Source organism: Bos indicus x Bos taurus, chromosome X, assembly GCF_003369695.1.
Source record: "Bos indicus x Bos taurus breed Angus x Brahman F1 hybrid chromosome X, Bos_hybrid_MaternalHap_v2.0, whole genome shotgun sequence".
Taxonomy (NCBI): domain Eukaryota; kingdom Metazoa; phylum Chordata; class Mammalia; order Artiodactyla; family Bovidae; genus Bos; species Bos indicus x Bos taurus.
In genome coordinates this window covers 24,554,365-24,581,857 of record NC_040105.1, presented here as the reverse complement: position 1 = coordinate 24,581,857, position 27,493 = coordinate 24,554,365, and the positions used below count along the sequence as shown (strand labels likewise).

Genomic DNA, 27,493 nt, shown 5'->3' with positions numbered 1-27,493 from the left:
ACACAGCCTATTTCTTCATTTAATCACATGGCTGTGTGAGAGTGATCTTTGCTCAAGTATTCCTTTATTGGGACATTCTTACCTGGACTTTGTGTCAAGGACGGCGACCCTGTTAAAATGGTTGATCCATTTTCTGTCTTTTTGTATGATTTAGAAGAATTCAAGGAAGATGATGATTAGTTTCTCCCTGACCATTTGGTGTAATGGGCCACCAAATCTGGCTTGTCATGGACATTTTGATGGTACTGTGGGTTTGGACTACATTTTCAATTTAGTGATGTGTAGGTTTCTAAAAGCTGTCCCATTTTACTTCAGTTTTAAAATTTAAAGTCATGATACTTATAGTAAAAGCAAGCATAAACAACACTTCGGAGAATAAAACAATGAACTTAGTAGACTTGAGACTCAGCATCAATAATCCTCAATAATTACAGGAAACAGCTTGTTAAATTTAAAGTTTATTTATGTATTCATTTGTTTATTGGCCAATCACTCCTGAAACAAAGTTGTGTGCTTCCATTAGAGATATGTAGTGTTTGTTTTCTACTTTGTGGTGGTACTGACACTTGGTGACGATCTTCATTTCACCCTTATCCATTACTTCATTAGGGTCAGTAGAATGCTAATTTTCTAGTTATTCCCTGGTGGCTCAGAGGTGAAGAATCTACCTGCAGTTCAGGAGATTTGCAGGAGATGCAGGTTCCCTCCCTGGGTTGGGAAGACCCCTGGAGGAGGAAATAGCAACCCACTCCAGTATTCTGGCATGAGAAACCACACGGACAGAGGAGCCTGGTAGGCTATGGTCCAAGGGTTCACAAAGAGTTGGACATGACTGAGCGACTAAACAACAACAGTACCCACACCACACACACACACACACACACACACACACACATAGTGGAATCAATCATTTGATTATATTATGCATTATACAGAATATTATATATTAAAAATATAATTCATATGTATATATATTCAGATGCCATTTTAAAGCAAATAATATTGTGCCATTAGTTCATTCACAGTGTTGTACAGTCACCACTTCTGTCTTATTTCAACATATCCTTCATTCCACGAAGTAACTTCTACCGACCGGACAACTATGTTCACCTCTTGGTGAGTGTTGAGCCAAATGACACAGCCCAGTCAAAGAGCAGGAGAAGGAAGGATTTATTTCTTGCAGCAAGTAAGGAGAACAGCGGGGATTGTCCCCAAAGCAGTGTTTCCCTGGACAGCAAAATTGGGAAAATTTTAAGCTAAGGGTACATACATATTCATGAAGGGGCTTGAGCAGCAGAGAGTTCAGCACAGAGTTGACACAAAGGTCAATGGAGTCCAAGCTTTACAGGTGATTGAAGTCACGAAGATCAGAAAAGATAAAATCACCATTCCTTTGGTTCCAGTTGATCTTGAGGTTGTTCACTTGAGGGGGGCTTGAATTCTGCAAAACAGCCAAAGGATGTGCTTCCGGCTAATGTTTACCCTTGAAAGGACTGGGACTCTTTACAACTGATTTATTACCTTTGCTACTGATACTACTCTTGCCTGATAACAGTCCCTCATTGCTGCATTCTTTTGTTTCCTTAAGTTCATTATTACTGATGGCTGTTCAAGGGCAAACATTGTCCAGAGGCTTTGATCACAAAATGACTTAGGCCAAAAATGGCATCTCTTATGTCAGGAAAGCCATGCCAAGTTCTCTTTCTCCAGGAATACCTACCCTATCTGCTTACTTTACCTCTTAGCCTTCAAAAAATTGCTTCTCATTTACACTACTCCCTAGTCCCTGGGAAGCATCCGTGTGCACTCTGTCACTCTGAATTTGCTTATCCTGGATAATTCATATAAATGGTCTCATATAGTATGTGACCTTTTCGTTTAACATAATGTTTCCAAGGCTCATCCATGGTCTCTTAGTTATTAGTACTTCATTCCTCTTTATGACTGAATCCTATTCCATTTTAAGAATATACAACATTTTGTTTATTTGTTGATAGAAATTTTGGATTATTTGCCGTTTGGGGCTTTTATGAAGAATGCATCTTTAAATATTTGTGTACAAATATTTGTTTGATTACAAGTTCTAAATTGTGTAAATTATATACCTGGGAATAGAACTGCTGGGTCCTATGGTAATTTTTTTTCTTTAAATTTGAGGAACTCCCAAACTCTTTTTCCAGAGAGGCTGAACCATTTTGCATTCTTACCAGCCACACAGGAGGGATCCAATGGTATCCCACTGTGTTCTTATATACATTTTCCTAATGATCCTGAGCATCTTTTCATATACTTTTTGGTGACTGGTTTATCTTTTTTGTAGAAATATCTCTTCAAGCCCTTTACTTAATTTTCAAAATTAAACTGTTGGTCTTTCTGTTGTTTGACTTCACATTTCCCACAGAAACTGAAGACAAAGGCTCTACCCTTCCTTCCTGTTACATTTCAATGGAAATGCTTTCAGGTCCTCGAGAAAGACACTCCTAGGTTGTAGGAGATACATACAACTCAAAGGCATAGAAGAAGGATTTGTAATTGTGAGGGTTTTTTTTTTTTTCTTTCTTTTAAATAGACACTCTCAGTAAAGGAAGATGAGGGGCTTATGTCAGATGTTGGCTGGAAATGATTCCTTTGGTAGCCTTGAAATTTTCTAAACAGGAACTCAGGGGTAGCTGAGTTGTCCTAGAATGTGGCCTTAGGTTGCTGCTAGAAACCATGCTAGAGGTCAGTCAAGGTTCTTAATGTAGATGTTTGGACAGAGTTGTTCATGCCAATAGTTTTTGCAGTTCTCTGTTCCTAACCTTAGCTTGCAGTTCCATGACACATTGCCCTTTTTATAGGTAGTTCCTAACTTGACAGGTTTCTTATTCAAGGTAGGTAGGGAAGTAAGAACATATCCTCTAGCAAAATAAGGTCTCCTAAAATAATGTCTGTGATCAAAGGAATGCCATCAGGTACTGTAATGTAACCATAGGAGGGGCACCCATTACCTTGCCATATCTATTGTTTAGAAGTAACAGAGCTGAATAGATATTTCTCCAAAGAAGACATACAAAAAGCCAACAGTTCCATGTAAATGTGTTCACCATCACTCAGTTCAGTTCAGTCTCTCAGTCGTGTCCAACTCTTTGCGACCCCATGGACTGTAGCATGCCAGGCTTCTCTGTCCATCACCAACTCCTGGAGCTTACTGAAACTGATGTCCATTGAGTCCATGATGCCATCCAACAAATCTCATCCTCTGTCGTACCCTTCTCCTCCCGCCTTCAATCTTTCCCATAATTGTTTTTACAATTTATGGATCTATTATTTCAAAATAAAGGGATTGAAATGAACAGGGAGGCTGCAACTCATGTCTCAGTTGCTAGTGTCCAGCTTTTCTCTCCTTATAAGACAGCCTTCCTAAGCCCCTTGCAGTTGACTGAGTCACCTGATTAGAATATGCTTCTGATAGAGGCAGTGATTTAAAATACAATGCAGAGCTATAGAAAGACAATAGGATATGAGGAAATGCTTATGTAAACACAGAGAGGCAAGAGATAATCTCTGAGTTACAAGAAGTGGAAAAGACTAAAAAAGATAGAGACCATATCTCCTACAAGGGGAGCATACTAACTTCAGCAACGAAAGGAATACAGGGGATAATTGAAACTGCTGGCAATCTTTGTGGTTAAGTCATCTTACCCTGTTGGCATTTGCCAGCAATGGATGCAACATTCTTAGTATCACAGACATCTTTTCATTCAACAGTAGCATCTCAGACAGTGAAAGGTGATTTATATTTTACTAAAAAGTTCATGAGAAGACTGTGGGAAGGGTTGTTATGTAATAATTAAAAATTTTTTTCAAATCCATAAATCAGAGTTATTACAATAACAAAGAGGTAGTTTGTGTGTCCTTTCTCATGGAACAAGATGCAAATTCTCCATCTGTAAAATAAGGAAAATGTGGAATCTAGATCCTTTCCAAAGTGGAAAAACTTTAGAAGCTGTAGGGCAGGAAGGATTCTCTTCTGTCAGACATCAACAAGACCTCTCCCAAAACGTGGGAAAATGGGACAAACACAAGAAGAAGTGGTGGAGGAGAAGAGGTGTTAGGAGCTTGTTGTTGAGTCCTGTCTGATTCTTTACAACAATATTGACTGTAGCCAGCCAGGCACCACTGTTCATAGGATTTCTGAGGCAAGAATACTAGAATGAGTTGCCTTTCCCTTCTCCAGGGGCCCTTGGCAACCCAGGGATCAAACCTGGGTGTCCTTCATTGCAGGGAAATTCTTTACCCTCTGAGCCACCAGGGAAGCCTCCTTTCTAAGATAGCCAGAAAATTTTTAGACCATTTTTTTCTTTTTTTTTTTTCCATTCCAACCCTGCAGGCACTGTCGGTTTGAATTTTATAAGCACACAAAGTGCAGGCATTCGTGGCATACAGTGTCTGGATTTGTACACAAAAAGGGAAAGATACTGAGACGCTAGGTGCACAGAAATGCAGAAGAAAGTGACTTTAGTTCTAGCACTGTGAACCAGTTTAATGGCCAAAGTTGAAAAATTTGTACAGGGTGGCATGGAGACCTCCTCTGTTTGAAAATATTCACCTCAAGCTGGGACTTGAGCCCACAAGGCTGGGACTGAAACCCATCTGGCCAGGAATTAAATCCAGCCAAATTCTTGTATGGGACTTGATTCATGGTATTTTAATTAGAATCACTCTCCTAGTGATTCTAATTCTCCTAGTCCTAGTGCCTGGACTTACTGGGAGGCTCAGGTGTATGTGTCTCAGCACAGAAGGAATTCAGAAAGGGAAAGTGTTAGACAAGAAATAGATGTATTAATATAGGACGCTTGTAAGAAATGCAAGCAGGCAGGTAATGGAGCTCTGCCCTGAGGATTAAGTGGGTTGCATTTTTATAATCAAAGGAAAGTGAACGAAGGGGAAAGACTGCCTTCTTTGAATAGAGGTCGGGCTTACATAACTCACTCCCGCTTCGTTTGGGGCAGGAGAGTGTCTGACCCTATGAGGTCAATCTCGGATTATCATAGTACTTCTTCAAATCAGTAGAAGGGTGGTGACATTCTTCTTTTACCTGTGGGACTGGAGCATATGGCATGTTTCATTTACAGTTTTATATTTAAGCAAGCCTGCTACCTTTCACGACCTTTTGATACATTTCTTGAGCGATCAGTAACTTATTCTGGTCTCCCAAATGTTCCTAGGTTTCTCTATCTCTAGGCCCCTACTAGACTTCTACAGATACCCATCTCTCTGTCTGTCTGTGCTCAGGCCCTCATTCATGTCTGACTCTGCAACCCCATGAACTGAAGTACTCCAGGTTCTCCAGGCAGGAGTACTGGAATGGGTAGCCATTTCCTCCTCCAGGGGATGTTCCACACCCAGGGATTGAACCTTTGTCTCCTGCATTGCAGGTGCATACTTTTCCACCGAGTCACCTGGGACAGCTAACTGTATCCTATGCTATTCTATCCCTGTCATATGGAGGCAGGCTCCCCAGCCAAGAGCAGTCATTTTTCTTGCTGGGTGTCTTCTCCATGAGGGTCTCCAGCTTGGACTCTTGTGTGGAATTTCGTGAGCAAGTTTCTTCCCAAGAAGAGGAGGGGGCAATCATACATGATCAGAAACTGATGATCAAAGGTAAATTTTCCTAGCAAGGACTTGAGGGGAGGGGCAGGTCACTTGGTTTGGGACCTTCCTTCCATCCCCATTATCATGGAGGATTGGAGGGCTGAGGGCCAATGGAAATCAGCACTGGGTAGCTGCCCCACATATAAAATAACTGTCCTTCCTGCCACATCAAGGGTTACCTGAGGCTCCTTTGGGAAATGCGCAGATGTCCTTTGGGAGCCATGGAGGTTCCCAGGCTCCATCAGTCTTCAGTCCCCTCGGCTAGCTTGGTTTGGCAGCCTCAAGTCTCCTATAGGACTGGAGGGACTGCGGTCATGCTTCTGGAGGCCCTCTCATTTGTACATCTATCGGGTAGGGTACTGGTGGACTTTTCCCAAACAGGGAGCATTCGTCCCCCTGGCTGTAGGAAGATCCATCCTTTGTGCACAAGACAGTGGCTCTGATCCAGGCTTCCTGGATTCTGTCCCTGCCGTTGGCTTTGTTAAGGGAGAATAACCCTAAGGTGGTGCAGGGGTTTGAGCTGTCACTTTGTGTAATTATGCTTTTTGCTGTTTTCCTTGAATCTTTTTTGCCTCCTCAACCCTACCTCTATCATTAAGTATGCCAAAGGCAGAATCCATGAGTTGATTTGTGGGGGCCTTGGGTCTCCAGCTGCCTAGATGGTACATTAGAGGAGGATGGTCTGGCAGACTGTCCCCGCCTCAGAACTGGGGAGGTAGCAGTTCCTGGTTGTGGTTCTTGGGGAAGTGGACTAATAAGCTGATCATATAAAACATCGGTCTCCTGTTGGAGAAGGAGGCACTTTGAAAGGGGTGTGAGCACTTTCACAGGAGTTAAAAGGAGTTCTTTAGACATGGATTTTGGAATAGGGTCATGAACATTTGGATGCATGGGACTTCCGCCCTCGCCTCCCATTTTGGGGTTAGGATGTCACAAGACAGGGACCAATGGGAGTTATTTGTTCTGGTGCACTCCCAGTGTCAACAGTGGGTTCCCTGTGAGCACCTGAAATCTACCTGATTGGTGAGCCTGAGGAGGCCCCTTGGGTTAGTCTTGAAAAGGAACAGAAGCCAGTGGGAGTAAAATTGACCAGCATCCAAGGGCCTAAAGACTTCAGAGAGGGAGGGATGAGACCTAGGCTCTGAGCCCACTAAAAAGTTTACGGTCATGACTGAAGTAAAAGAAAAAGACTCAGAGCCGAAAGGTAGGACTGGAGTATCACAAGGCAGTGATAACAATACTAGGCAAAAGTTCCCCTCAGGGTATTGTCACTGTGATATTGAAGAGGGCTCCTTGTTGGACTCCTGAAGTGGCTCCTTGCTAAGAATCCGCCTGCAATGCAGGAGATGTGGGTTCAATCACAGGATTGGGAAGGTACCCTAAAGAAGGCAATGGTAATCCACTCAAGTATTGTTGCCTGGGAAATCCCGTGGACAGAGGATCCAGGTGGGCTTCAGTCCAAGGGGCCACAAAGAGTTGGACATGCCTTAGCGACTGACCACATTACTTTATAGAAGTGAAAGAAGCAACACCTAACCAGCAAGGAGGCTCAAGGATCAAGAGACAATCTGAGAAATCTGGAGATCAGGATAGAAGAGAAATCAAGGACACAAGGGAAGGTGTAGAGCTATGACGTGGGGGAGGTTGGAGTTTCTGATGGTGGATCTTGGGAGAAGTGGACTGTCTCCTAGGCAGAGAGTCCTAAGCCTGCTGAGAAAGGTGCTTGCTTACTGCCTCTGCTCTGGGGTTGATAAAGTCTGCTTGAGACCCCCAGAAGGGAGAGGATCACCCACAGTGTAACATCAGGGTGCAGCGAGATAGGCCAAAAATCTATAGAGAAGGCTGCAGAGTCCCCCAGTTTTGGCCCCTGATGCAGTTATGGTCCCAGACCACACTGGGATTAAGAACGTGTAGGGAGGGAATTGGGCTCAAGGACTTACAGAGAAGAAACTCACCCAATGAAGTCCCTGATTATTTGTTCGGTCTTAATTTGTACATCATGCAGTCTTCTCGGTTAAACTTCTCACCTCAAAATGGGTAGAGCCATAGAGGAAATGACAAAGACTGAGAGGAGAAAAGTCTTGGCCTCAGTAGGTGCCTTCACCATTGGAAATTCTGTGTCTACCAGGCCCAAGGACAGTGTCAACTGCCACCCAAGTGTTCTTTGGGTATGCACAGGCTGGGCGTACTCCTTGCAGCTCTTAATTGAGGGGAGCCATGACACAGTGAGCTGAACCAGAACTTGCCCTATGGGTCATGGAAGGAGAACAAAGCAGGGAGTGACAGCAAACAAATTTTCATGGGAGAGATAGAGCAAAAGTCAGGGGTCTCCAGCCAGCAGTTTGGGCAAGACCACTGGAGTTCACCCTGGCAGCAGTCCTAGTCACAGTACCAAATATGTCACTGGTGAAAAGAGATTTCCTCAGTGCTTGCCCTTGCAAAGAAAGGGAAGGACTCTGGACTAGTGCACATCAGGGGACTTGTCTGATGAAGGTCACTTTATCAGTCTTGTGAACTTGAGACAATTGCAATTTATCCATCTATAAATGTAATCTGCTAAATCCTATCCTGCATGAATGCTGGAATTCATGTATACATATAAAGCAGAGTCATACTGATTAAGAAACACTGGTCTTTAATTTAATGGTAGTTATGATTATTATGAACCTCCAAAATACCCCCTTCCTATCTGAGGTTATTTTTATGCAGTAGATAGCAGAGACTATGCAGTGCATTGGGACAAAAGAAATAAATATTTTTAAATGAACTAAATTAAGGCAAAGTATATTTTATTTTTACCAAAAAACAAATGGTTAGAGGAAATAAGGCAAACTACAAATTAAAAGCTTTTTCCTTTATATTTGCTTAATTGTTTTTTAGTTTCTCAATATTTTCTGTGGTCGTGTTTCACATTACCATGAAAATCTCTCTTTCAGTGACATATTACCTACTTCAAGATCATAAAGACAGTACAGATGGTTCATGATCTCTTTTACATCTACCAAAACTGTAACTTTAAATATCCTAAAACAGCAATAAATCATTACCAAATCAATATTCTGGAGAAAAAGAATCTGTTAGAAGTAAAAATATTCGATAAAAATGAAATAAACAATATGCAGAAGTTGCTTGTTTAAATCAGGAAGAAAATAGAGATCTAAACCTGGTTTGCTCGACCCCTACTAACCTGCACTATCTAGGAGCTTGACTACTCTTTGTGAAAATTCTGTTCCAGTGTCATCTTACCTTGTTTAGACGGTGAAAATATATTCAATACATTCAATGTGTTTTACATATACCCAACGTGTGGCTTTCAAAATTTTAAAACAGCAAACAATGTGATTTATATGATTAATATATTTGTTTTCTGAAGAACAATAAACCTTATGAAAAGTAATTAACATTTGAAAATACTAAACTCCTCCCTCCTTTCCTTAATTTAAATCAACTTTCAGTAGATATTTCTCCTATACATAAAGGAAAAAAGATATATATTTTGTTAAAATGAATTGAACCTAAACTCCCTTACTACATAAAACTGTAAAAAACATACAAGTTTTGTTCCCTCCACCCTATTACTCTCTACTATTTAGAAGCTTGACAGCTCTGTTCCAACTCAAAAGGGAAGAAAGTGTCTGGGCCTCCCTCCCTAGATGTGGGAGGAGCTGTAGGACTTGTCCCTGGAAGGGGCACTGGCTTCAGCCATGGCTGGAGCCCTGGCTGCGCCTCTCAGCCCGGCTCTCTCTGCCTGATCTCTCAGAGCCTCGTCATAGAGTTCTGGGAAGGAAGTCAAGACCTGTCGTGGATCTTGGACAGCACCTCCAACATGTTCATCTTATTGGCCTCAACACAACCTCTACAATCCCCACAGGAACTTGTAGTGCGGAGGATCGCCATTGGGCACCTGTCGGTACTTCAGGTACTTCTTCTGCACTAGATCTTTGGTGATGAGCCTTCTGGGTTCCCCAAAGATCCAGTGCCTCCTCCCAGTATAGACCCCCAACACACTGAGGAATTCCCAGACCTCCTCCCTGGTGGCACGGTTACCTTTCATGAAGATAATGCCCAGGAGCACCATGAGGAAACCAGACTTGGGTAGACACCCACCCATCACTCAGACCTTCATTGCCCCCGAGGTTGAGCTTGTTGATGAGGGCGTAGATGTTCCTACTATGGTCAGCTTCCGTCAGCTCCAGGCCAAATACCAGCTCCATGTGCTTAGAGGCTCTCCTGAGGATCTCAGGGATGTGCTGCCTATACTTTCTGCCAACGACCTTCAGCAGGGCATGCTTCAAGATGGGCTCCTTCTTGGTGGACTTCTCCAGCAGGAACTCCAGCAGCATGCTGGTCTTCCTTGTCGGAGAATCTATTCGAGGGCTCTGAGTGCCAGGGGCTGCTTACAAGGCACCTGCACTTTCCTCCTCTGGGCCCTGGGCACCTTCATCAGATCCTGCACAGGAAGGCCTTGCATCTGGAGAGCTAGGGGCCATGGTTTCCTGAAGCTCCTGGTGATCTCCAGTAGCAGGGGAGCTCGGGGGAGAACCCTGAGGGACAGACAAGGGGGAGGAGGGGCACTCCTCTTTGGGGGCTGCAGCAGCACTGGTCTGGGCCTCTTGGGGACACTGAGTGTCCCCCTGGATCTGGTGGCATTTCACACGGGCATGGTACTTGTTCTTGTGCATCCGAGGCATGGTAACAAAGGTTATGAATCACAGGCCCGTGCGGGCAGGGTGGCAGGCAAGGAGGGCACCTAGAGGAAGGACAAGCAGATGTTGTGAGCAACTGCAGTGAGGAGATTCCTCCCTGGCTTGAACCAAAGCCGCCTCTGAGCAGTCCTTGAGGCCAGTGGTCTAGGACCCACAAGTCTTGTGTTCTCCTGGTGAGCCCCTCCCTTGAGACCACTGAGTAGGAAGTGAGAGTGATCGCCTGGGCGCAGCCAGACAGCCCTGCCTTGGTGTTAAGAGGAAGGCCTATGGGAGCTGGCAGGGGAGGCAGGTCCTTTCAGTTCACATTTCAGAGTCATGATGAAAACTGGGGCAAGACTCCCTCATATCTCCGCTGCCCCCAAACTCACCCACCCTGTTCCCTCTCTTCCTTTGAAGTTGACACTGCCACTTTCCCTGTCACCCCAGATGATGAGAGGAGGGAATGTTCAGGCCCCCAATGAAGGGAGCCGGGACCCGCCCTTCTGCTGTCTCGAAGCTGCCCGTTCACAACCAAGCTGCAACCTCCCCTAACAGACTACCACCCCCGTCCCCGTGTTTGGCTGGGAGGAAGTGCTGGCCACAGGGGAGGGTCCTGAGTCGGCCGTGTGATGTGGAGGATGGTCATTACCCGACTCTCCCTGAGCCCTGACATCCTCCCTCTGCTGACCGGTTGCCAGCCCTTCTGAACGAGGTCCCCTGTTCCCTGAGCGTCCCGTGTAGGCGATCGCAGTCAGGGAGACCTCAGCCTTTAGAACTGCCCAGATGTTTACTGGTTGCTTTCTGGCCAAGTCATGCTGGGTAAGGGGTTAGGCGTGGCCGCCAGTCGGGGGTGTGGAGACACTCAGTACCCCCACGGGTCCCTCCTTCACTTCACAGGATCCCAGAGTTCCCTCTACTGAACAGAGCCAGGGTCCAGCAACCCCACACCAAGATCCTACACCCCTGGACCCAGGTTATGTCCCGAGGACCCGTGTGCGTAATCGATGGACATTGGACCTAAGATCCTGGTCTGAGCGTCCAGGCGTAGAGCAGGTGCGGGGTTGCTGGGGGCTGTGAAGTCCTCTCTATTCAGAAGGAAAAGGTGTTGGGAGTGCCAGGGCATATCTTTGTAACTATCCATTGCACTTGTAACTCATGTCACCTCCGACTTGGACCCCTGGTGAGACCTCAGACTCCTCCCTCTGGTCACAACTACAGCAGCTCTCAAAGATAGCAGCCCTCTCAAAGATGGCATCGCACCCCAGTTTGGATAGGCGGCCTTCACTTCCTATCATGCCCATCTGGGCTCCAGGAAGTCACCAGGGGCGGGGCCTGGGTGGGCGGGGTTCTGGGGGAGTTTGAGGCAAGAGGGGGAATGTGGTCCCTTCGACTCAGAGGCTCCTGGGACGTCCCTGCTGATCTCAGTCAACTGGCCTCACTCCTTGCCTCTCACTTCTCTTAGTAAACCAAGCAGGAAGAATTTGAGAGCCCAAGCCTGACAGCCTTTCTGGAGCTGCTGAGACAGACAGTGAGGGCACTCTGGGGCTCCTTCCTGTGTGCTGAGTGATGCTCTCTGTCCTCTATCCCTGTCTTCCTTCGACCTTAATGGTGCATTACGTCCCGTCTGCTGACCTAAGGGCAAGACCTCACCTGGAAGATGTCAAATCCACAGACTCCTGATGAGAAGTGCACCCGCATCTCATCTGGAGGCTTTTGCCTAAGGCTTCCTGGAAATGGCTGCTGCAGGTAAGATAAGCGAGAGGGAAGGATGGGAGAATGCCTTCTGTGGTGTGGAACCCCTCACATCTCACTCAGGATCTTCATATTGACTGCAGGCAGAGCCTGGAAACCCTTCCCTTTCTGGTATAAAACCACCCCTGTCCCCAACCATGCCCCACACAATCCCAGCAGAGAAAGTGAAGGGGCTCCTTAGCCTGCCAGTTCTCACTGTGGGCTCTTGGTCAACTGCAGGGGCATTGCTCGAAAGTTCTGAAATGAATTTCTGTCCTTTTGTACAATTACTGTGATACAAGCTTTTCTCTTTTAGTCCATGTGTGACAGTCTCTTAAGCTGATTATTTACAAGGGCCAGTTGTCATCCACTAACAAAGTTTGTGCTGGTGTTTTCATGACCCTTTGGCCATACTGCCATGTCCATCCTAAACATTTGGTGCCCCATGATCCTGGCATGGGGCTCTGAGATGCTGCCTCAGGTTCCTTCAGTGAAGCAGTAGAGGTTCATGGTCCCACGGCCCAGTGGAAGAATCAACTGCTCCAGTTTAAAGCCTTTTCCAGCTGATCCTGTTGTCTGTTTCCTTTGTGGCCTGCACACCTGTGTCAGCCTCAGAGTACTCCCCGACCTGGGTACTCATAGGGTCAAGTTCAATGGAGACTTATTGTTCCTCAGGGATTATTTAGTTTTGTGTTCTTGCTTTTGTTAGTAGTTGTCTTTATTCCTTGCCTAAGTTCTCCATGGTTTGTTCTGGGTACATGAAACAGCTGCCCATGTGTGATTGTGGTCTCAACTACTCCCAGTTTGGTACTAAATCTGTAAAGGATTTCAGGAAAATTGACAGTATTACAGTATGTCCTCCTCGTGTATACACCTAAGATACTGTTTGAGACTTCTTTTCCGAAGGGTCTCAGGAAATTCTTGTTTCCTCCAGGTAGACTGGAAACATTTTTCTAAGGTTTCTTTGTAGGTACGTTTTTTATATGGTTGCTTTTGTTTATGGTGTATTTTCTATTACATGATCTAAGCAACTGTTGATTCTTCCAGACCAGTCTCTTGATTTTCTGTGTTGATCTTTTTTATGCCAGATTTCTGAAGTTCGTTATATGTGTCAATATATTCTGTGCCTGTTTCTAAGAATTTTAGTTCAAGGATCAAATACTTAGTGTGATATTTTGCTTCTTATTATTGCTGACTTTTATTAATTTTGCTTTGGTTCATATAACTCTGTACTGGCTCTGTGTTCTTATCCATATTTTTTTCTAGTTTTTAAATTAGTAGACTTAAAAATTGTTTTAAATGACAGATAATTGCTTTATAATGTTTTGTTAGTTTCTGCTATACAACAGAATGAATCAGCTATAAGTGTACATATTCCTCCTGCCTCATGAGACTCCCTCCCAGCCCCACATCTCACCCCTCTATTTTGTCACATAGCACCAGGCTGAGCTCCCTGTATTATACAGCAGTTTCCCACTAGCTCTCTATTGTACACTTGGTACAGTATTTTTGTCAGTGCCACTCACAATTCATTCCACCCTGTCCTTCCCTTGCTGTGTCCACATGACCATTCTCTACATCTGTATCACTATTTCTTCCCTTCAAATAGGTTTATAAGTACCATTTTCTATTTTCCATGTGTATGCATTAATATGCACTCTTTTTCTGTTTTTGAGTTACTTCACTCTGTTTACAGTCTCTAAGTGCATCCACCTCACCACAAGTGACTTAAATTCATTCCTTTCTATGGCTAATATTTCACTGTATGGAGAGGCAATGGTAACCCACTCCAGTACTCTTGCTTGGAAAATCCCATGGACGGAGGAGCCTGGTAGGCTCTGGTCCATGGGGTCACTAAGAGTCGGACACAACTGAGCGACTTCACTTTCCCTTTTCGCTTTCATGCATTGGAGAAGAAAATGGCAACCCACTCCAGTGTTCTTTCCTGGAGGATCCCAACGATGGGGGAGCCTGGTGGGATGCCGTCTATGGGGTCACACAGAGTTGAACACGACTGAAGCAACTTAGCAGCATCAGCAGCATTCCATTGTATATGTCTATCACAACTTCTTTATCCAGTCATCTCTCAGTTGAAATCTAATTTGTTTCCATGTCTTGGCTATTGTAAATAGTGATGCAATGAACTTTGGATACAGGTGTCTTTACAGTTATTCCTTTCTCAGGGTATATGCACAGTATTTCTATTGCTGGGTTTTATGATAGCTTTAATCCTAGTTTTTAAAGGAATCTCCCTACTGTTCTGCATTTTAGCTATATCAGTTTCCATTTCCGCCAACAGTGGAAGACAGTTCCCTTTTCTCTAAGCTCTCTGTAGCATTTACTGCTTGCACAATTTTTGATGATGGCCATTCTGACCATTATGAGATGACACCTTAGTGTAATTTTGATTTGCATTTCTCTCATGATGGGCAGTGTTGTGCATCTTTTCATGTGTTTGTTGACCCTCTGTATTTCTTTTTAAAAGAACAGATTGAGGATTAGAAAAAGGTGGTCAGCAGATAGTATAGACAGTTCCCATCCAGCCACTCTTCCTCCACTTGGTATCGTCTGTTATTAATATCTTGTATTGGTTCAATGGATATGAGTTCATTTTCAAAATTGATCTACTAATATCAATACCTTATTATTAACTATTGTCCATTGTTTACAATGTATTTTACTTTATGTGTTTTACAGTTCTTTAGTGTTTGACAAATGTGTATTTTGTACTCAGCCAACACGGTGTCATGCAGAGGAGTTTGAATCCCCCATGGATCTCCCATGCTCCACCTGTCCATCCCTCAAAACCTCACTTGGAAGCCCTGACAACTACTGAACTTTGCACTCTTTCTAAAGGTTTGCATTTTCCAGAATGTAATATTGACGACAACATACAGTGTGTAGGCTTTTTATGTTGGCTCCTTCAGCTAATCAATATGCATTGAATTGTCTCTATATCTTTTTATGGTTTGAAATGTTTTCTTCCAGGACTGAATAGCATTCCATGTAGCTTACCATAGTTTGTTTACGCACTCATCTACTGAAGGTCATCTTTGGTGATTTCAGTTTTTGGCAGCTATGAATTTGTCTGCTATTAACATTTGTTTGAAGGTTTTTGGATGTGCATAGGTTTTTGGCTCTTTTGAGTAAATACCTTAGTGTTCATTTGCTAGCTCATATGATAAGACTATGTTTAGCTTAAAAGAAATTGCCAGACAGTTTCCAAATTATTTGCATCACTGCATTGTCTATTTTTTTAATTTAAATTTATTTATTTTAATTGGAGGCTAATTACTTTACAAGATTGTATTGGTTTTGCCATACATCAACATGAATCCGCCATGGGTGTACACGTGTTCCCCATCCTGAACCCCCCTCCCACCTCCCTTCCCTTACCATCCCTCTGGGTCATCCCAGTGCAGCAATGAGTTAGAGTTCCTATTCGTCCACATCCTTGCCAGCATTTAGTATCGAGAGGTGTTTGCTTTTGTGTTAGCCCTATTAATAGGTATCTTGTTGTTGTTTTCATCTGAAATTCCCTGAAGACATGGGAAATAGATCATCTTTTCATATGCTGTTTACCATCTGTTTATATTCTTTGGTGAGATGTCAATTCAACACTTTTAAGCATTTTTAAATTGACTTCATTATTTTCTTATTGTTGAGTTTTAAGCGTTCGTTGTGTATTTTTGCTACATGTTTATTATCAGATATATGTCTTACAATTCTTTCTTCACAGTTTGCGACTTAGCTTTTCATTCTCATAATAATATCTTGGTGTGAAATTTTTTTTCTCTTAATTTCTTTTTCTGGTTTTGAAATTAAAATGTAATTCTGGTCTCATGGAAGAAATGAGGAAGGGTGCCCTTTGTTTGTTGTTTCTGGAAGACATTTTAGAGAATTGTTATCACTTATTCCTTAAATTTTTGTTAGATTTCATCAGTGGAATCATCTGGGCCTGTTGCTGTCTTAATTGTAAGCTTATTACTTACAGATTAAATTTATATAATAGATGCAGAGCTTATCAATTTATCAGTCTTACTTGCAAAATTTTGATAAATTATATCCCCCAGCAATTTCACAATTTAATCTTTATATTTGTAGGCATAGAGTTGTTTATAATATTCATTTATTATCCTTTTAATGTCTGTGATATCAGTAGTCATGGCCCTGCTTTCATTTCCACTGTTTGCAATTTAATTTGTGTGTTCTTGGTTTTCTTGATTAGTTTGCTGAGAATTTCATCCTTTCTTGTTTCAGAGAAACAGCTTCTGGTTTTGTTGTTTTTGTCTATTGTCTTCCTTTTTCCAGTGCTGTAGATTGCTCCTTTATTTCTTTTTCATTTGCTTCTTTCTTTTTTGCACAAGTTTACTAAGAATATTGATTATGAATTTTAAGGTTTCTATACAGGTGTTCAATGCTGTATATATATCTCTACAGATTTTGCTATATGCCACAGCTTCTGATAAATTGTAATTTTGTTTTCATTTAGTTGAAAATATTTTAAAATTTCTCATTAGATTTTCTCTTTGACCCGAATGTTATTTAGAAATATATTGTTTAATCTTCAAGTACTGTGAATTTTACTGCTTTTTATTGTCAGTATCTAGATTCTTTCCATCACAGTGTGATAACATTCTTTGTACGATTTCTGTTCTTTCAAGTTTGATGATGTGAGTTTTATGGCACAGAATGTGATCTACCTTGATGTATGTTCCATGTGAATTTGAAAACAGTGTGTTTTCTGCTGTTGTTAAGTATTCTATAAACGTCATTTAGATCTAGTTAATTATTGGTGCTTTTCAGTTCAGCTACACCTTACTGATTTCCTGCCTACTAAGTCTGTCAATTCCTAAAGGACATATGTTTGCATCTCCTGGTATAATAGTATTTCTGCATCATCAATGTTTGCCTTGTGTATTTTAGGGTAGTTTTTTTTTTTTTTTTGGTCCATACACATTATGGGTTGCTATAATTTCTTTGAGAATTGACCACTTAATCATTAAGTAATGCCAATCTTTGCTCCTGACTTTCTTGTTCTGAGTACTGCTTTCTCTGAAGTAAATTTAGGTGGTCCAACTTTTTTTTCACTTATAGTAGCACAGTATCAGAGAAGGCAATGGCACCCCACTCCAGTACTCTTGCCTGGAAAATCCCATGGACAGAGGAGCCTGGTAGGCTGCAGTTCATGGGGTCGAGAAGAGTCGGACACCACTGAGCGACTTCACTTTCACTTTTCACTTCCATGCATTGGAGAAGGAAATGGCAATCTGCTCCAGTGTTCTTGCCTGGAGAATCCCAGGGACAGGGGAGCCTGGTGGACTGCCGTCTATGAGGTCACAAAGAGTTGGACACGACTGAAGTGACTTAGCAGCAGCAGCAGCAGCTTTGGTCATAGTCATTCTTCCTAAGGCCCACTTTGCATTCCAGTGTGTTTGGCTCTAGGTGAGTGATAACATCATGATTATCTGGTTCATTTAGATTTTTTGGTATAGTTCTTCTGTGTATTTTTGCCACCTATTCTTGGTATCTTCTGCTTGTGTTAGGTCCATACCATTTCTGTCCTTCATTGTGCCCTTCTTTGCTTGAAATGTTTCCTTGGTATCTCTAATTTCCTTGAACAGATCTCTAGTCTTTCTCATTGTGTTGTTTTCTGCTATTTCTTTGCATCCATCACTGAGGAAAGATGTCTCATCTCGCCTTGCTCTTCTTTGGAACTCTGCATTCAAATGGGTTTATGTTTCCTTTTCTCCTTTGCTTTTCACTTCTCTTCTTTTCACAGCTAAGTGTAAGGTCTTCTCAGATTCTCAGACAGCCATTCTCCTTTTTTGTATTTCTTTTTCTTGGGGATGGTCTTGCTCCCTCTGTCCTGTACAATGTCATGAACCTCTGTCCATAGTTCTTGAGGCACCCTGTCTATTAGATCTAATCCCTTAAGTCTATTTCTCACTTCCACTGTATAATTGTAAGGGATTTAATTTAGGTCATACCTGTATGGTCTAGTGCTTTCCCCTACTTTCTTTCAAGTAGGGTAAATTGGTAAATTTACCATTGCTAAATTGGTTTCAGAGTAAATTGAAAATGGTCAAACAGGAGATTTTTGGGGGCTCCAAAATCACTGCAGATGGTGATTGCAGCCATGAAATTAAAAGACGCTTACTCCTTGGAAGGAAAGTTATGACCAACCTAGATAGCAAATTCAAAAGCAGGGACATTACTTTGCCAACAAAGGTCCGTCTGGTCAAGGCTATGGTTTTTCCTGTGGTCATGTATGGATGTGAGAGTTGGACTGTGAAGAAGGCTGAGCGCCGAAGAATTGATGCTTTTTTGAACTGTGGTGTTGGAGAAGACTCTTGAGAGTCCCTTGGACTGCAAGGACATCCAACCAGTCCATTCTGAAGGAGATCAGCCCTGGAATTTCTTTGGAAGGAATGATGCTAAAGCTGAAACTCCAGTACTTTGGCCACCTCATGTGAAGAGTTGACTCATTGGAAAAGACTCTGATGCTGGGAGGGATTGGGGGCAGGAGGAGAAGGGGACAACAGAGGATGAGATGGCTGGATGGAATCACTGACTAGATGGACGTGAGTCTGCGTGAACTCCAGGAGTTGGTGATGGACAGGGAAGCCTGGCATGCTGCAATTCATGGGGTTGCAAAGAGTCAGAAACGACTGAGTGACTGAACTGAACTGAAACAGGAGATGGCAAGAGTGAACACTGACATTTTTGGAATCAGTGAACTAAAATGGTCTGGAATGGGTGGATTTAATTCAGATGACCATTACATCTACTACTGTGGGCAAGAATCTTTTAGAAGAAATGGAGTAGCCATCATAGTGAACAAGAGTCCGAAATGCAGTACTTGGGTCCAATCTCAAAAATTACAGAATGATCTCCATTCATTTTCAAGGAAAACCATTCAATATCACAGTAATCCAAGTCCATGCCCCAACCATTAATGCTTAAGAAGCTGATGTTAAACAGTTCTCTGAAGACCTACAAGACCTTCTAGAACTAACACCCCAAAAAGATGTCCTCTTCATCACAGGGGACTGGAATGCAAAATTACAAGTCAAGAGATACCTGGTGTTACAGGCAAATTTGGCTTTGGATTACCAAACTGAAGCAGGGCACAGGTAACAGACTTTTGCCAAGATAATACACTAGTCAGAGGAAACACCTTCCAAGAACACAAGAGAAGGCTGTACACGTGGACATTACCAGATAGTCAATACGGAAATCAGATTGACTATATTCTTTGTAGCCAAAGATGGAGAAGCTATATACAGTCAGCAAAAATAAGACCAGGAGCTGACTGTGGCTCAGATCATGAACTTATTATTGCAAAATTCAGACCTAAATTGAAGGAAGCGTGGAAAGCCACTAGACCATTCAGCTATGACCTAAATCAAATCCATTATGATTATACAGTGAAAGTGACAAATAGTTTCAAGGGATTATATCTGATAGACAGAGTGCCTGAACTTATGGACAGAGGTTCATGACATTGTACAGGAGGCAGTGATCAAGATCATCCCCAAGAAAAAGAAATGCAAAAAGGCAAAATGGCTGTCTGACGATGCCTTTAAAATATCTGAGAAAAGACGAGAAGTAAAAGGCAAAGGAGAAAAGGAAAGATATACCCATTTGAATGCAGAGTTCCAAAGAATAGCAAGCAGAGATAAGAAAGCTTTCCTCAGTGATCAGTGCAAAGAAATAGAGGAACACAACAGAATGGGAAAGACTAGAGATCTCTTCAAGAAAATTAGAGATACCAGGAGAATATTTCATGCAAAGATGGGCACAATAAAGGAAGAAATGGTATGGACCTAAGAGAAGTAGAAGATGTTAAGCAGTGGTGGCAAGAAAACTTTAAAAGAACTATACAAAAAAGATCTTCATGACCCAGATAATCATGATGATGTGATCACTCACCTAGAGCCAAACATTCTGGAATGCGAAGTCAAGTGGGCCTTAGGAAGCATCACTATGGATAAAGCTAGTGGAGGTGATGGAATTCCAGTTGAACTATTTCAAATCCTAAAAGATGATGCTGTGAAAGTGCACACTCAATATGATGTCAGCAAATTTGGAAAACTCATCCGTGGCCACAGGACTGGAAGAGGCGAGTTTTTATTCCAATCCCAAAGAGAGGCAATGTCAAAGAATGCTCAAACTACCACACAATTGCACTCATCTCAACATGCTAGTAAATTAATGCTCAAAATTTTCCAAGCCAGGCTTCAATAGTATGGGAACCATGAACTTCCACATGTTCCAGGTGAATTGAGAAAACGCAGAGGAACCAGAGATCAAATTGCCAAAGTTAAGTGGATCATAGAAAAGCACGAGAGTTTGTGAAAAACATCTGCTTCTGCTTTATTGACTATGACAAAGCCTTTGACAGTGTGGATCACAGTGAACTGTGGAAAATTCTTAAAGAGATGGGAATACCAGACCACCTTACCTGCCTCCTGAGAAACCATATGCAGGTTAAGAAGCAACAGTTAGAACTGGACATGGAACAACAGACTGGTTCCAAATTGGGAAAGGAGTACGCCAAAGCTGTACTTATTTGTCCCCCTGCTTATTTAGCTTCTATGCATCGTACATCACGCGAAATTGTAGGCTGGATGAAGCACTAGTTGGAATCAAGATTGCTGGGTGAAATATCAATAACATCAGACACATATATGACACCACCCTTATGGAAGAAAATGAAGAAGAACTAAAGAGCCTCTTGATAAAAGTGAAAGAGGAGAGTGAAAAGGTTGGCTTAAAACTCAACATTTAAAAAAGTAATATCATGGATGGCACCAGGTCAGATCACTTCATGGAAAATAGATGGGGAAATAATGGAAACAGTGACAGACTTTTTTGGGGGGGCTCCGAAATCACTGTAGATGGTGACTACAGCCATCAAAATTTAAAAGACACTTGTTCCCTGGAAGAAATGCCATGACTAACCTAGACAGCATGTTAGAAAGCAGAGACATTTCCTTGCCAAGAAAGGTCTGGCTACTCAAAGCTATGGTTTTTCCAGTAGTCATAAGTTGGACTATAAAGTAAGATGAAAGCTGAAGAATTGATGCTTTTTAACTGTGGTGTTGAAGAAGACTCTTGTGAGTCCTTGAACTGCAAGGAGATCAAACCAGTCAGTCCTGAACGAAGTCAATCCTCAATAGCTGAAGCTGAAACTCCAATACTTTGGCCACCTGATGCGAAGAACTGACTCAGTGGAAAAGACCCTGATGGTGGGAAATATAGACGGCAGGAAGAGATGGGGCCAACAGAGAATGAGATGTTTGGATGGCATTACTGATTAAATGGATGTGAGTTTGAGAAAGTCCAGGAGTGAGTGGGTGATGGACAGGGAAGCCTGGCATGCTGCAGTCCATGGGGTCGCAAAGAGACAGGCACAACTGAGCAACTGAACTGAACTGATGGCTGGCTCTACCAGTTCTCACTCAGGCTCCTCGTTTGACTCCTGGGAAGACCTGTATATCCTCTGTCTTCACTATTACTGTCCGCACTTTTCTGTCACCCTGAGGGGGATTGACAGTTGCCTCCGCTCAGCCTGACATCTATCCAAGTGTCTGCCAGTACTGACAGCAGGGACAGACTGTGGTTGCCCCATTGTTATGGTTTTCATGTTCCCCTGCATCCTCTGGTCCTCTCCCTAATGACTAGACCACCCAGAAATTTCCCCTATGCCATGTCAGCCCACCCTATATGTAAGCCCATAGTACCCTCAGTACCCAGGTGTAGAAGTCAGAGTAGGCCATGTTTACCCACAGGTGTTTTGGGGGGCTTCTGGGAACTAACAGCAGAGGGCAGGATGCTCTGGCCTCGGACAGTGACCTCGAGAGTACTGTCTCTCTCAGGGTTTGGGCCTCTTCCCCATATCGACCGGAGTCCTCCCAAGCTGGAAGCAAGTGGGTGACACATCTGACTACCTCTGCCTGGGGCTCCCAGAGCTTAAACGGTGCTGGGGCTGTGTGTCCCTTTCTCCTTTGGGTTGGGGTTTCCCTCGGTCCTCTCTCCAGGTCCTCACACTGATTTCCCATGGCCTAGGAAAGCCTGTCTTCTCATGCTACAGCCTTGAATTTCCTGAGACCACCTCAGAGGATGTGAAGGCTCCCTCGTGGGCATGCCTGCCTGTGGTCACTCATGGCTTACCCTAGGGGAGGGATTCTGTGGTGTCCCCACTTTTATAATGTGAGTGGGTCCCTTAGTCCTCATGGTCCTCTGCTTGACTCTTGGCCTGACGTGGAATTTCTCCTGAGGCTGCCCCCTGAGCCCAAGTTCCTCACCTCCTGAGACGGTCTAAATGTGTGGGGTGCATCATGCCGGCATTCCCTAATTTTCCAGAGGGAGGTGTCGAGTGGTAGGGCTGTGTTCTAGGTGCAGTCCCTATATCCTCATTTGGAGTCACTAGTTTTCTATTCTGTACTGAGTGAGGCTTCTCCCAGTAGACCAAGGTTGTCACCTCCCTGACACCACTCCCAGTGGAAAGGGGCACTTCAGCCAGAAAGCTTTGTCCTGGACCATGTATGGCTGACATCAGGGGTGGGTCTCCAAAGTCTCCTCTGTTCTGGGCTTAAGTAATCCTCTAGCCCCTCGTTCAGGGACCTGTTCCTAACTCCTGACTGGACTCAGACTGCACCCTCCACTCATCCGAGGCTGTGTTCCTCAGAACCAAGGCATTACTTTCTTGGAAGTTCTGGATTGGAAGACAGGATGAGCCAGATGTGTGCAAAGCTACTGGGGTCTTCTGAGGAGCAGAACATTATAGGGCTCCACTCTTCTGGAGTCAGCGGTCCTCAGTCATAGCTCAGGTTTCTTACCTTAACTTCCAGTAGCATAGGGTTAGGGTAAATCCTATCCTGCATGAATGCTGGAATGCATGTACTACATATAAAGCAGTGGCATAGTCTTTAATAAGTATTGGTCTGTAATAACTGCAAGTTATGATTATTATAAACCCCTGAAATACCACCTACCCATCTGAGTTTATTTTTAATCTGTGAAGATAGCAGAGAATATGCAGTGAATTAGGACAAAAGAAACAAATATTCTTAAATTAGCTAAATAAGTCAAAGTATTTTTTCTTTTTACTAATAGAAAGTTTAAAAGAAATAAGGTAAACAACAACTTAAAGACGTTTTTCCTCCACTTCTTTTGTTTCTCAGTATTTTCTGTGGTCGTCTATTGCATTACCATCAAAATCTCTCCTTCAGTGCCCTGTTACCTACTTCCAGATCACGGAGACAATAAAGATGGTTTGTGAATTTCTTTTACATCTACCGAAACTGTAACTTTAAAACTCTTAAAACAGCAATAAATGTAACAGCAATATCATTACCAAATTAATATTCTGAACAAAAACAAACTTAGAAGTTAAAACATTTGGAGAAAAGGAAATAATGTGTAGAAGTTAGTCATGTAAAACAGTAATGAGATCTAAATTTGGTTTACTTCACCCCTACTACCTTTCACTCTTTAGAAGCTTGACTACTCTTCAACAAAATTCTGTTCCAAAGTCATGTTACCTCGTTTGGATTGTGAACAATATATTCAGTACTTCCAATGTGTTTTACAAATACCCAGACTGTGGCTTTCAAAACTTTAAAAGAGCAAAGACCTATGATTTATATGATCCATACATTTGTATTCTGAAGCACAATAAACCTTATCAAAAGTAGTAGCATTACAAAATACTTAACACCTCCCTCATCTCTTTACCTATCTACTTTAAATCATCTTTCACTAGATATTTCTGCTATGGATAAAGGGAGAAAGATACATATTTTGTTAAAATGAACTGCAGGTAAACTCCCTTACTACTTAAAACTGTAGGAACACATAGGTATTGTTCCCTCCACCCCTACTACTCTGCACTATTTAGGAGCTAGATTGCTCTGTTCCAACACAAAGGGAACAAAGTGCCCTGGCCTCCCTCCTTAGATGTGGGAGGAGCTGCAGGACTTGGCCCTGGAAGGGGCACTGGCCTCAGCCATAGCTGGATGCTGCATCGCAACTCTCAGCCCTGCTCTCTCCGCCTGATCTCTCAGAGCCTCATCATAGAAATCTCAGAACGAACTAGGGACCGTATCATGGATCTTGGCCAGAAACTCTAGCACTTTCATCTTACTGGTCTCAGCACAAGCTCTTGGGCCCCACAGGAACTCATAGTGTGGATGATCACTATTGGGCACCTGGAGGTACTTCAGGTACTTCTTCTGCACCAGCTCTTTGGTGATGAGCCTTATGGGCTCCCCAAAGATTGGGTGCTTCCTCCCAGCATAGACCCCCAACACACTGAGGAATTCCCAGACCTCCTCCTCAGTGGCCTGGTTCCCCTTCATGAAGATGAACCCCTGGGAGTCACCTGCACTTTCGTCCTCTGGGCCCTGGGCTCCTTCATCAGATCCTGCACAGGAAGCCCCTGCATCAGGAGAGCTAGTGGCCAAGGCTCCCTGAAGCTTCTGGCTTTCGCCAGCAGCAGGGGAGCTCAGGGGAGAACCCTGAGGGCCAGAAGAGGGAGAAGAGGGGTCCTCCTCTTCTGCGGCTGCAGCAGCACTGGTCTTGGCCTCCTGGGGACACTGAGTGTCCCTCCAGACTTGGTGGCGTTTCACACGAGCATGGTACTTATTGTTGTGCCTCCAAGGCATGACGACACAGGTCTCGGACTGCAGGTGGGCATGCAGGCAGGAAGGCTGGCACCAAGGGCACCTAGAGTAAGGACAAGAAGATTCCATGAGCACCTTCACCCGGGAGAGTCCTCCCTGGCTTGAAACAAGGCTGCCTCTGAGGGGTCTTTCAGGCCAGTGCTCTAGGACCCACAGGGCTCCCGTTCTCCTCGTGAACCTATCCCCTAAGACCCCTGAGGAGGATATGAGAGTGAGCACTGGGGCACAGCCAGACAGCCCTGCTTGGGTGTTAGAGGGGGGCCTGTCAGGGCTGGCAGGGGAGGCAGGTTCTCTCAGTTCACATTTAGAGTCAGGATGAAAATTGGGACAAGACTCCCCCATATCCGAACCCCACCCCTGCCACTCCACACACATCCTGTTCCCTCTCCTGCTCTGAAGTTGACACTGCCTCCTTTCTTGTCACCCCAGAGGAAGAGAGGAGGGAGTACTCAGCCCTCCACCAAAGGGTCCCGGGATCTGCCCCTCTGCTGTCCGGCGGCTGCCCCTTTATGATCACACTCTAACTTCCCTTCTCAGACCACAGCCCCCCTTCCCTCTGTTTGGCCGGAAGGAAATGCTGAGCACAGGGGAGGGTCCTGAGTGGTCCATGTGATGGGAAGGATGGTCGTCATCCTGACTCCTCCCAAGCCCTGACATCCCCCCTCTGCTGACTAGCTGCCAGCTCCTCGGACCATGGTCCCCTCCTCGCTGTGTCCCGTGTCCTCGATCACAGTAAGGGAGCCCCTCATTCTTTAGCACTGCCTGGGTGCTGCCCGGATGGTCCACGTCTGAGTCGCAGTGATTGGGGTGTTATGTGCAGCCCCCGTTCTGGGGCATGGAGACCCTCAGTCCCCCAGAATGTCCCACCTTCACTCCACAGGGCTCGTGGCTCTCACTCCATTGAGGACAGCCAGAGTCCAGCAGAGCCTGACTGAGGCATTCTTCCCCGACACCCACTAGGGGTTAGCGGATGGTCTTGGGGCCTAAGAACTTGGCTGGATCCTCTGGTCTGAGAGCAGGGGCAGGGTGGCCTGAGGTTGTACAGTCCCCTTTTTTTGGCCGGAAAAGGGGTTGGGGGTGCGGAGATGTGTCCCTGCTCTAGTAACTCACGTCACCTCCAACTCTGACAACTGATGAGACTTGAGACTTCTCTGTCTGTTCACCGTCAACAGCAGCTCTAAAAGATAAGGCACTCTCAAAGATGGTGTCTCACTCCAGTGTGTTTAGGAAGATGTCACTTCCTGTCATGCACATCTGAGCTCCAGGAGGACACCAGGGGCGGGGCCTGGGTGGGTGGGGTTCCAGGGGAGTTTGCTGCAGCATTGGCATGGGAGTTTTCCTTGACTCTTAGGAGGTCCTGGGACATCACTGTGATGAGCTGAGTCAACTGGCCTCACTCCATGCCTCTCACTTCTGTCAGCAACCCTGGGAGAGAGTATTTAGGAGTCCGAGCCTACAAGCCTTCGTGGAGCTCTGGAGACTGACAGCGAGGGCTCTCTGGGGGCCCTTCTGTGCTGAGTGATGCTCTCTGTTCTTTGTGTCTTCCCTTGACCACTGTAGGTGCTGGGCTAGGGCCCATCTGCTGACCTGAGGACAAAGCCTCACATGGAAGACATCAAATCCCCAGAGTCCTGGTGTGACGTGCATGTACGTCTCATCTGGACACTTCTGCCTGATGCTTATCTGGACACTTCTGCCTGAGGCTTCCTGGAAATGGCTGAAGCAGGTAAGACGAGCTGAGAGTGAAAGATGGGAGACTGTCTTCTGTGGTGTGGAACCCCTCATATGTTACTCAGGATCTTCATATTGACTGCTAGCAAAACCTGGAAATCCTTCCCTTTCTGGCATGAATCCACCCCTGTCCCCTACCATGCCCCACACAATCCCAGAAGAGTAAGTGAAGGAAGGGGATCCTTCGCCTGACAGTTCTCACTGTGGGCTCTTAGTTGACCACAGGGGCATTGCTCTTAAGTTCTGAGATGAATTTCTGTCCTTTTGTATAATTACTGTAATACTAGTCTTTCTCTTTTGGTCCCTGTGCGATAGTCTATTAGGGTGACCGTTGAAAAGGCACAGTTGTAATCCACTAACATTCCCTGGTGACTCAGGCAGTGAAGAATCCGCCTGCAATGTGGGAGACCTGGGTTCGATACCAGAGTTGGAAAGATCCCCAGGAGGAAGGCATGGAAACCCAATCCGGTATTCTTGCCTGGAGAATCAAAATGGCCACAGGAGCCTGTCAGGCTATAGTCCATGGGGTTGCAAAGTGTTGGACACAGCTGAGCAACTCAGCAAACACACAACAAAGTTTGTGCTGGTTTTTTAATGACCTCTGGGCCATACTGCTACATCCAACCCAAACTTTGGTGCCCCATGGTCCTGGCATGGGGCTCTGAGATGCTGCCTCAGATACCCTCAGTGAAGCAGTAGAGATTCATGGTCCAAGGGCATACTTGAAGAATCAGGGGCTCAACTTTCAAGCCTCTTCAAGCTTATATTGTTGTCTGCTTCCCTTGTAGGCTGCACACCTATGTCAGCCTCAGAGTACTCCCCAACATGGGCACTCATATGGCCTAGTTCAATGGAGACCTATTGTCCATCAGGGATTATGTAATTTTGTGTTTTTGCTTTTGTTAATAGTTTTCTTTATTCCTTGTGTAAGTTTTCCATGTTTTTTTTTTTTTTTCTGGATCCAGGAAATAGCAGCCCATGGTTGATCGGGGGTCTTAGCTGCTCTGGATATGGTATTAA

The 27,493-nt window shown here is 44.3% G+C and overlaps 1 protein-coding gene across 1 annotated transcript; it reads right to left on the bottom strand.

Annotated features, from left to right (window-relative positions):
* Positions 1-24,142: 24,142 nt before the first annotated feature.
* On the bottom strand, positions 24,143-24,724 carry LOC113887973 (melanoma-associated antigen B4-like). Its single transcript, XM_027535352.1, has one exon. The coding sequence runs from the start codon at positions 24,722-24,724 to the stop codon at positions 24,143-24,145; it is 582 nt and encodes a 193-aa protein (XP_027391153.1).
* Between the last annotated feature and the right edge of the window lie 2,769 nt (positions 24,725-27,493).

Bases quoted from the DNA above. Each gene is read 5' to 3' on its own strand.
- LOC113887973 (XM_027535352.1), bottom strand. From the start codon at position 24,724: ATGCCTTGGAGGCACAACAATAAGTACCATGCTCGTGTGAAACGCCAC.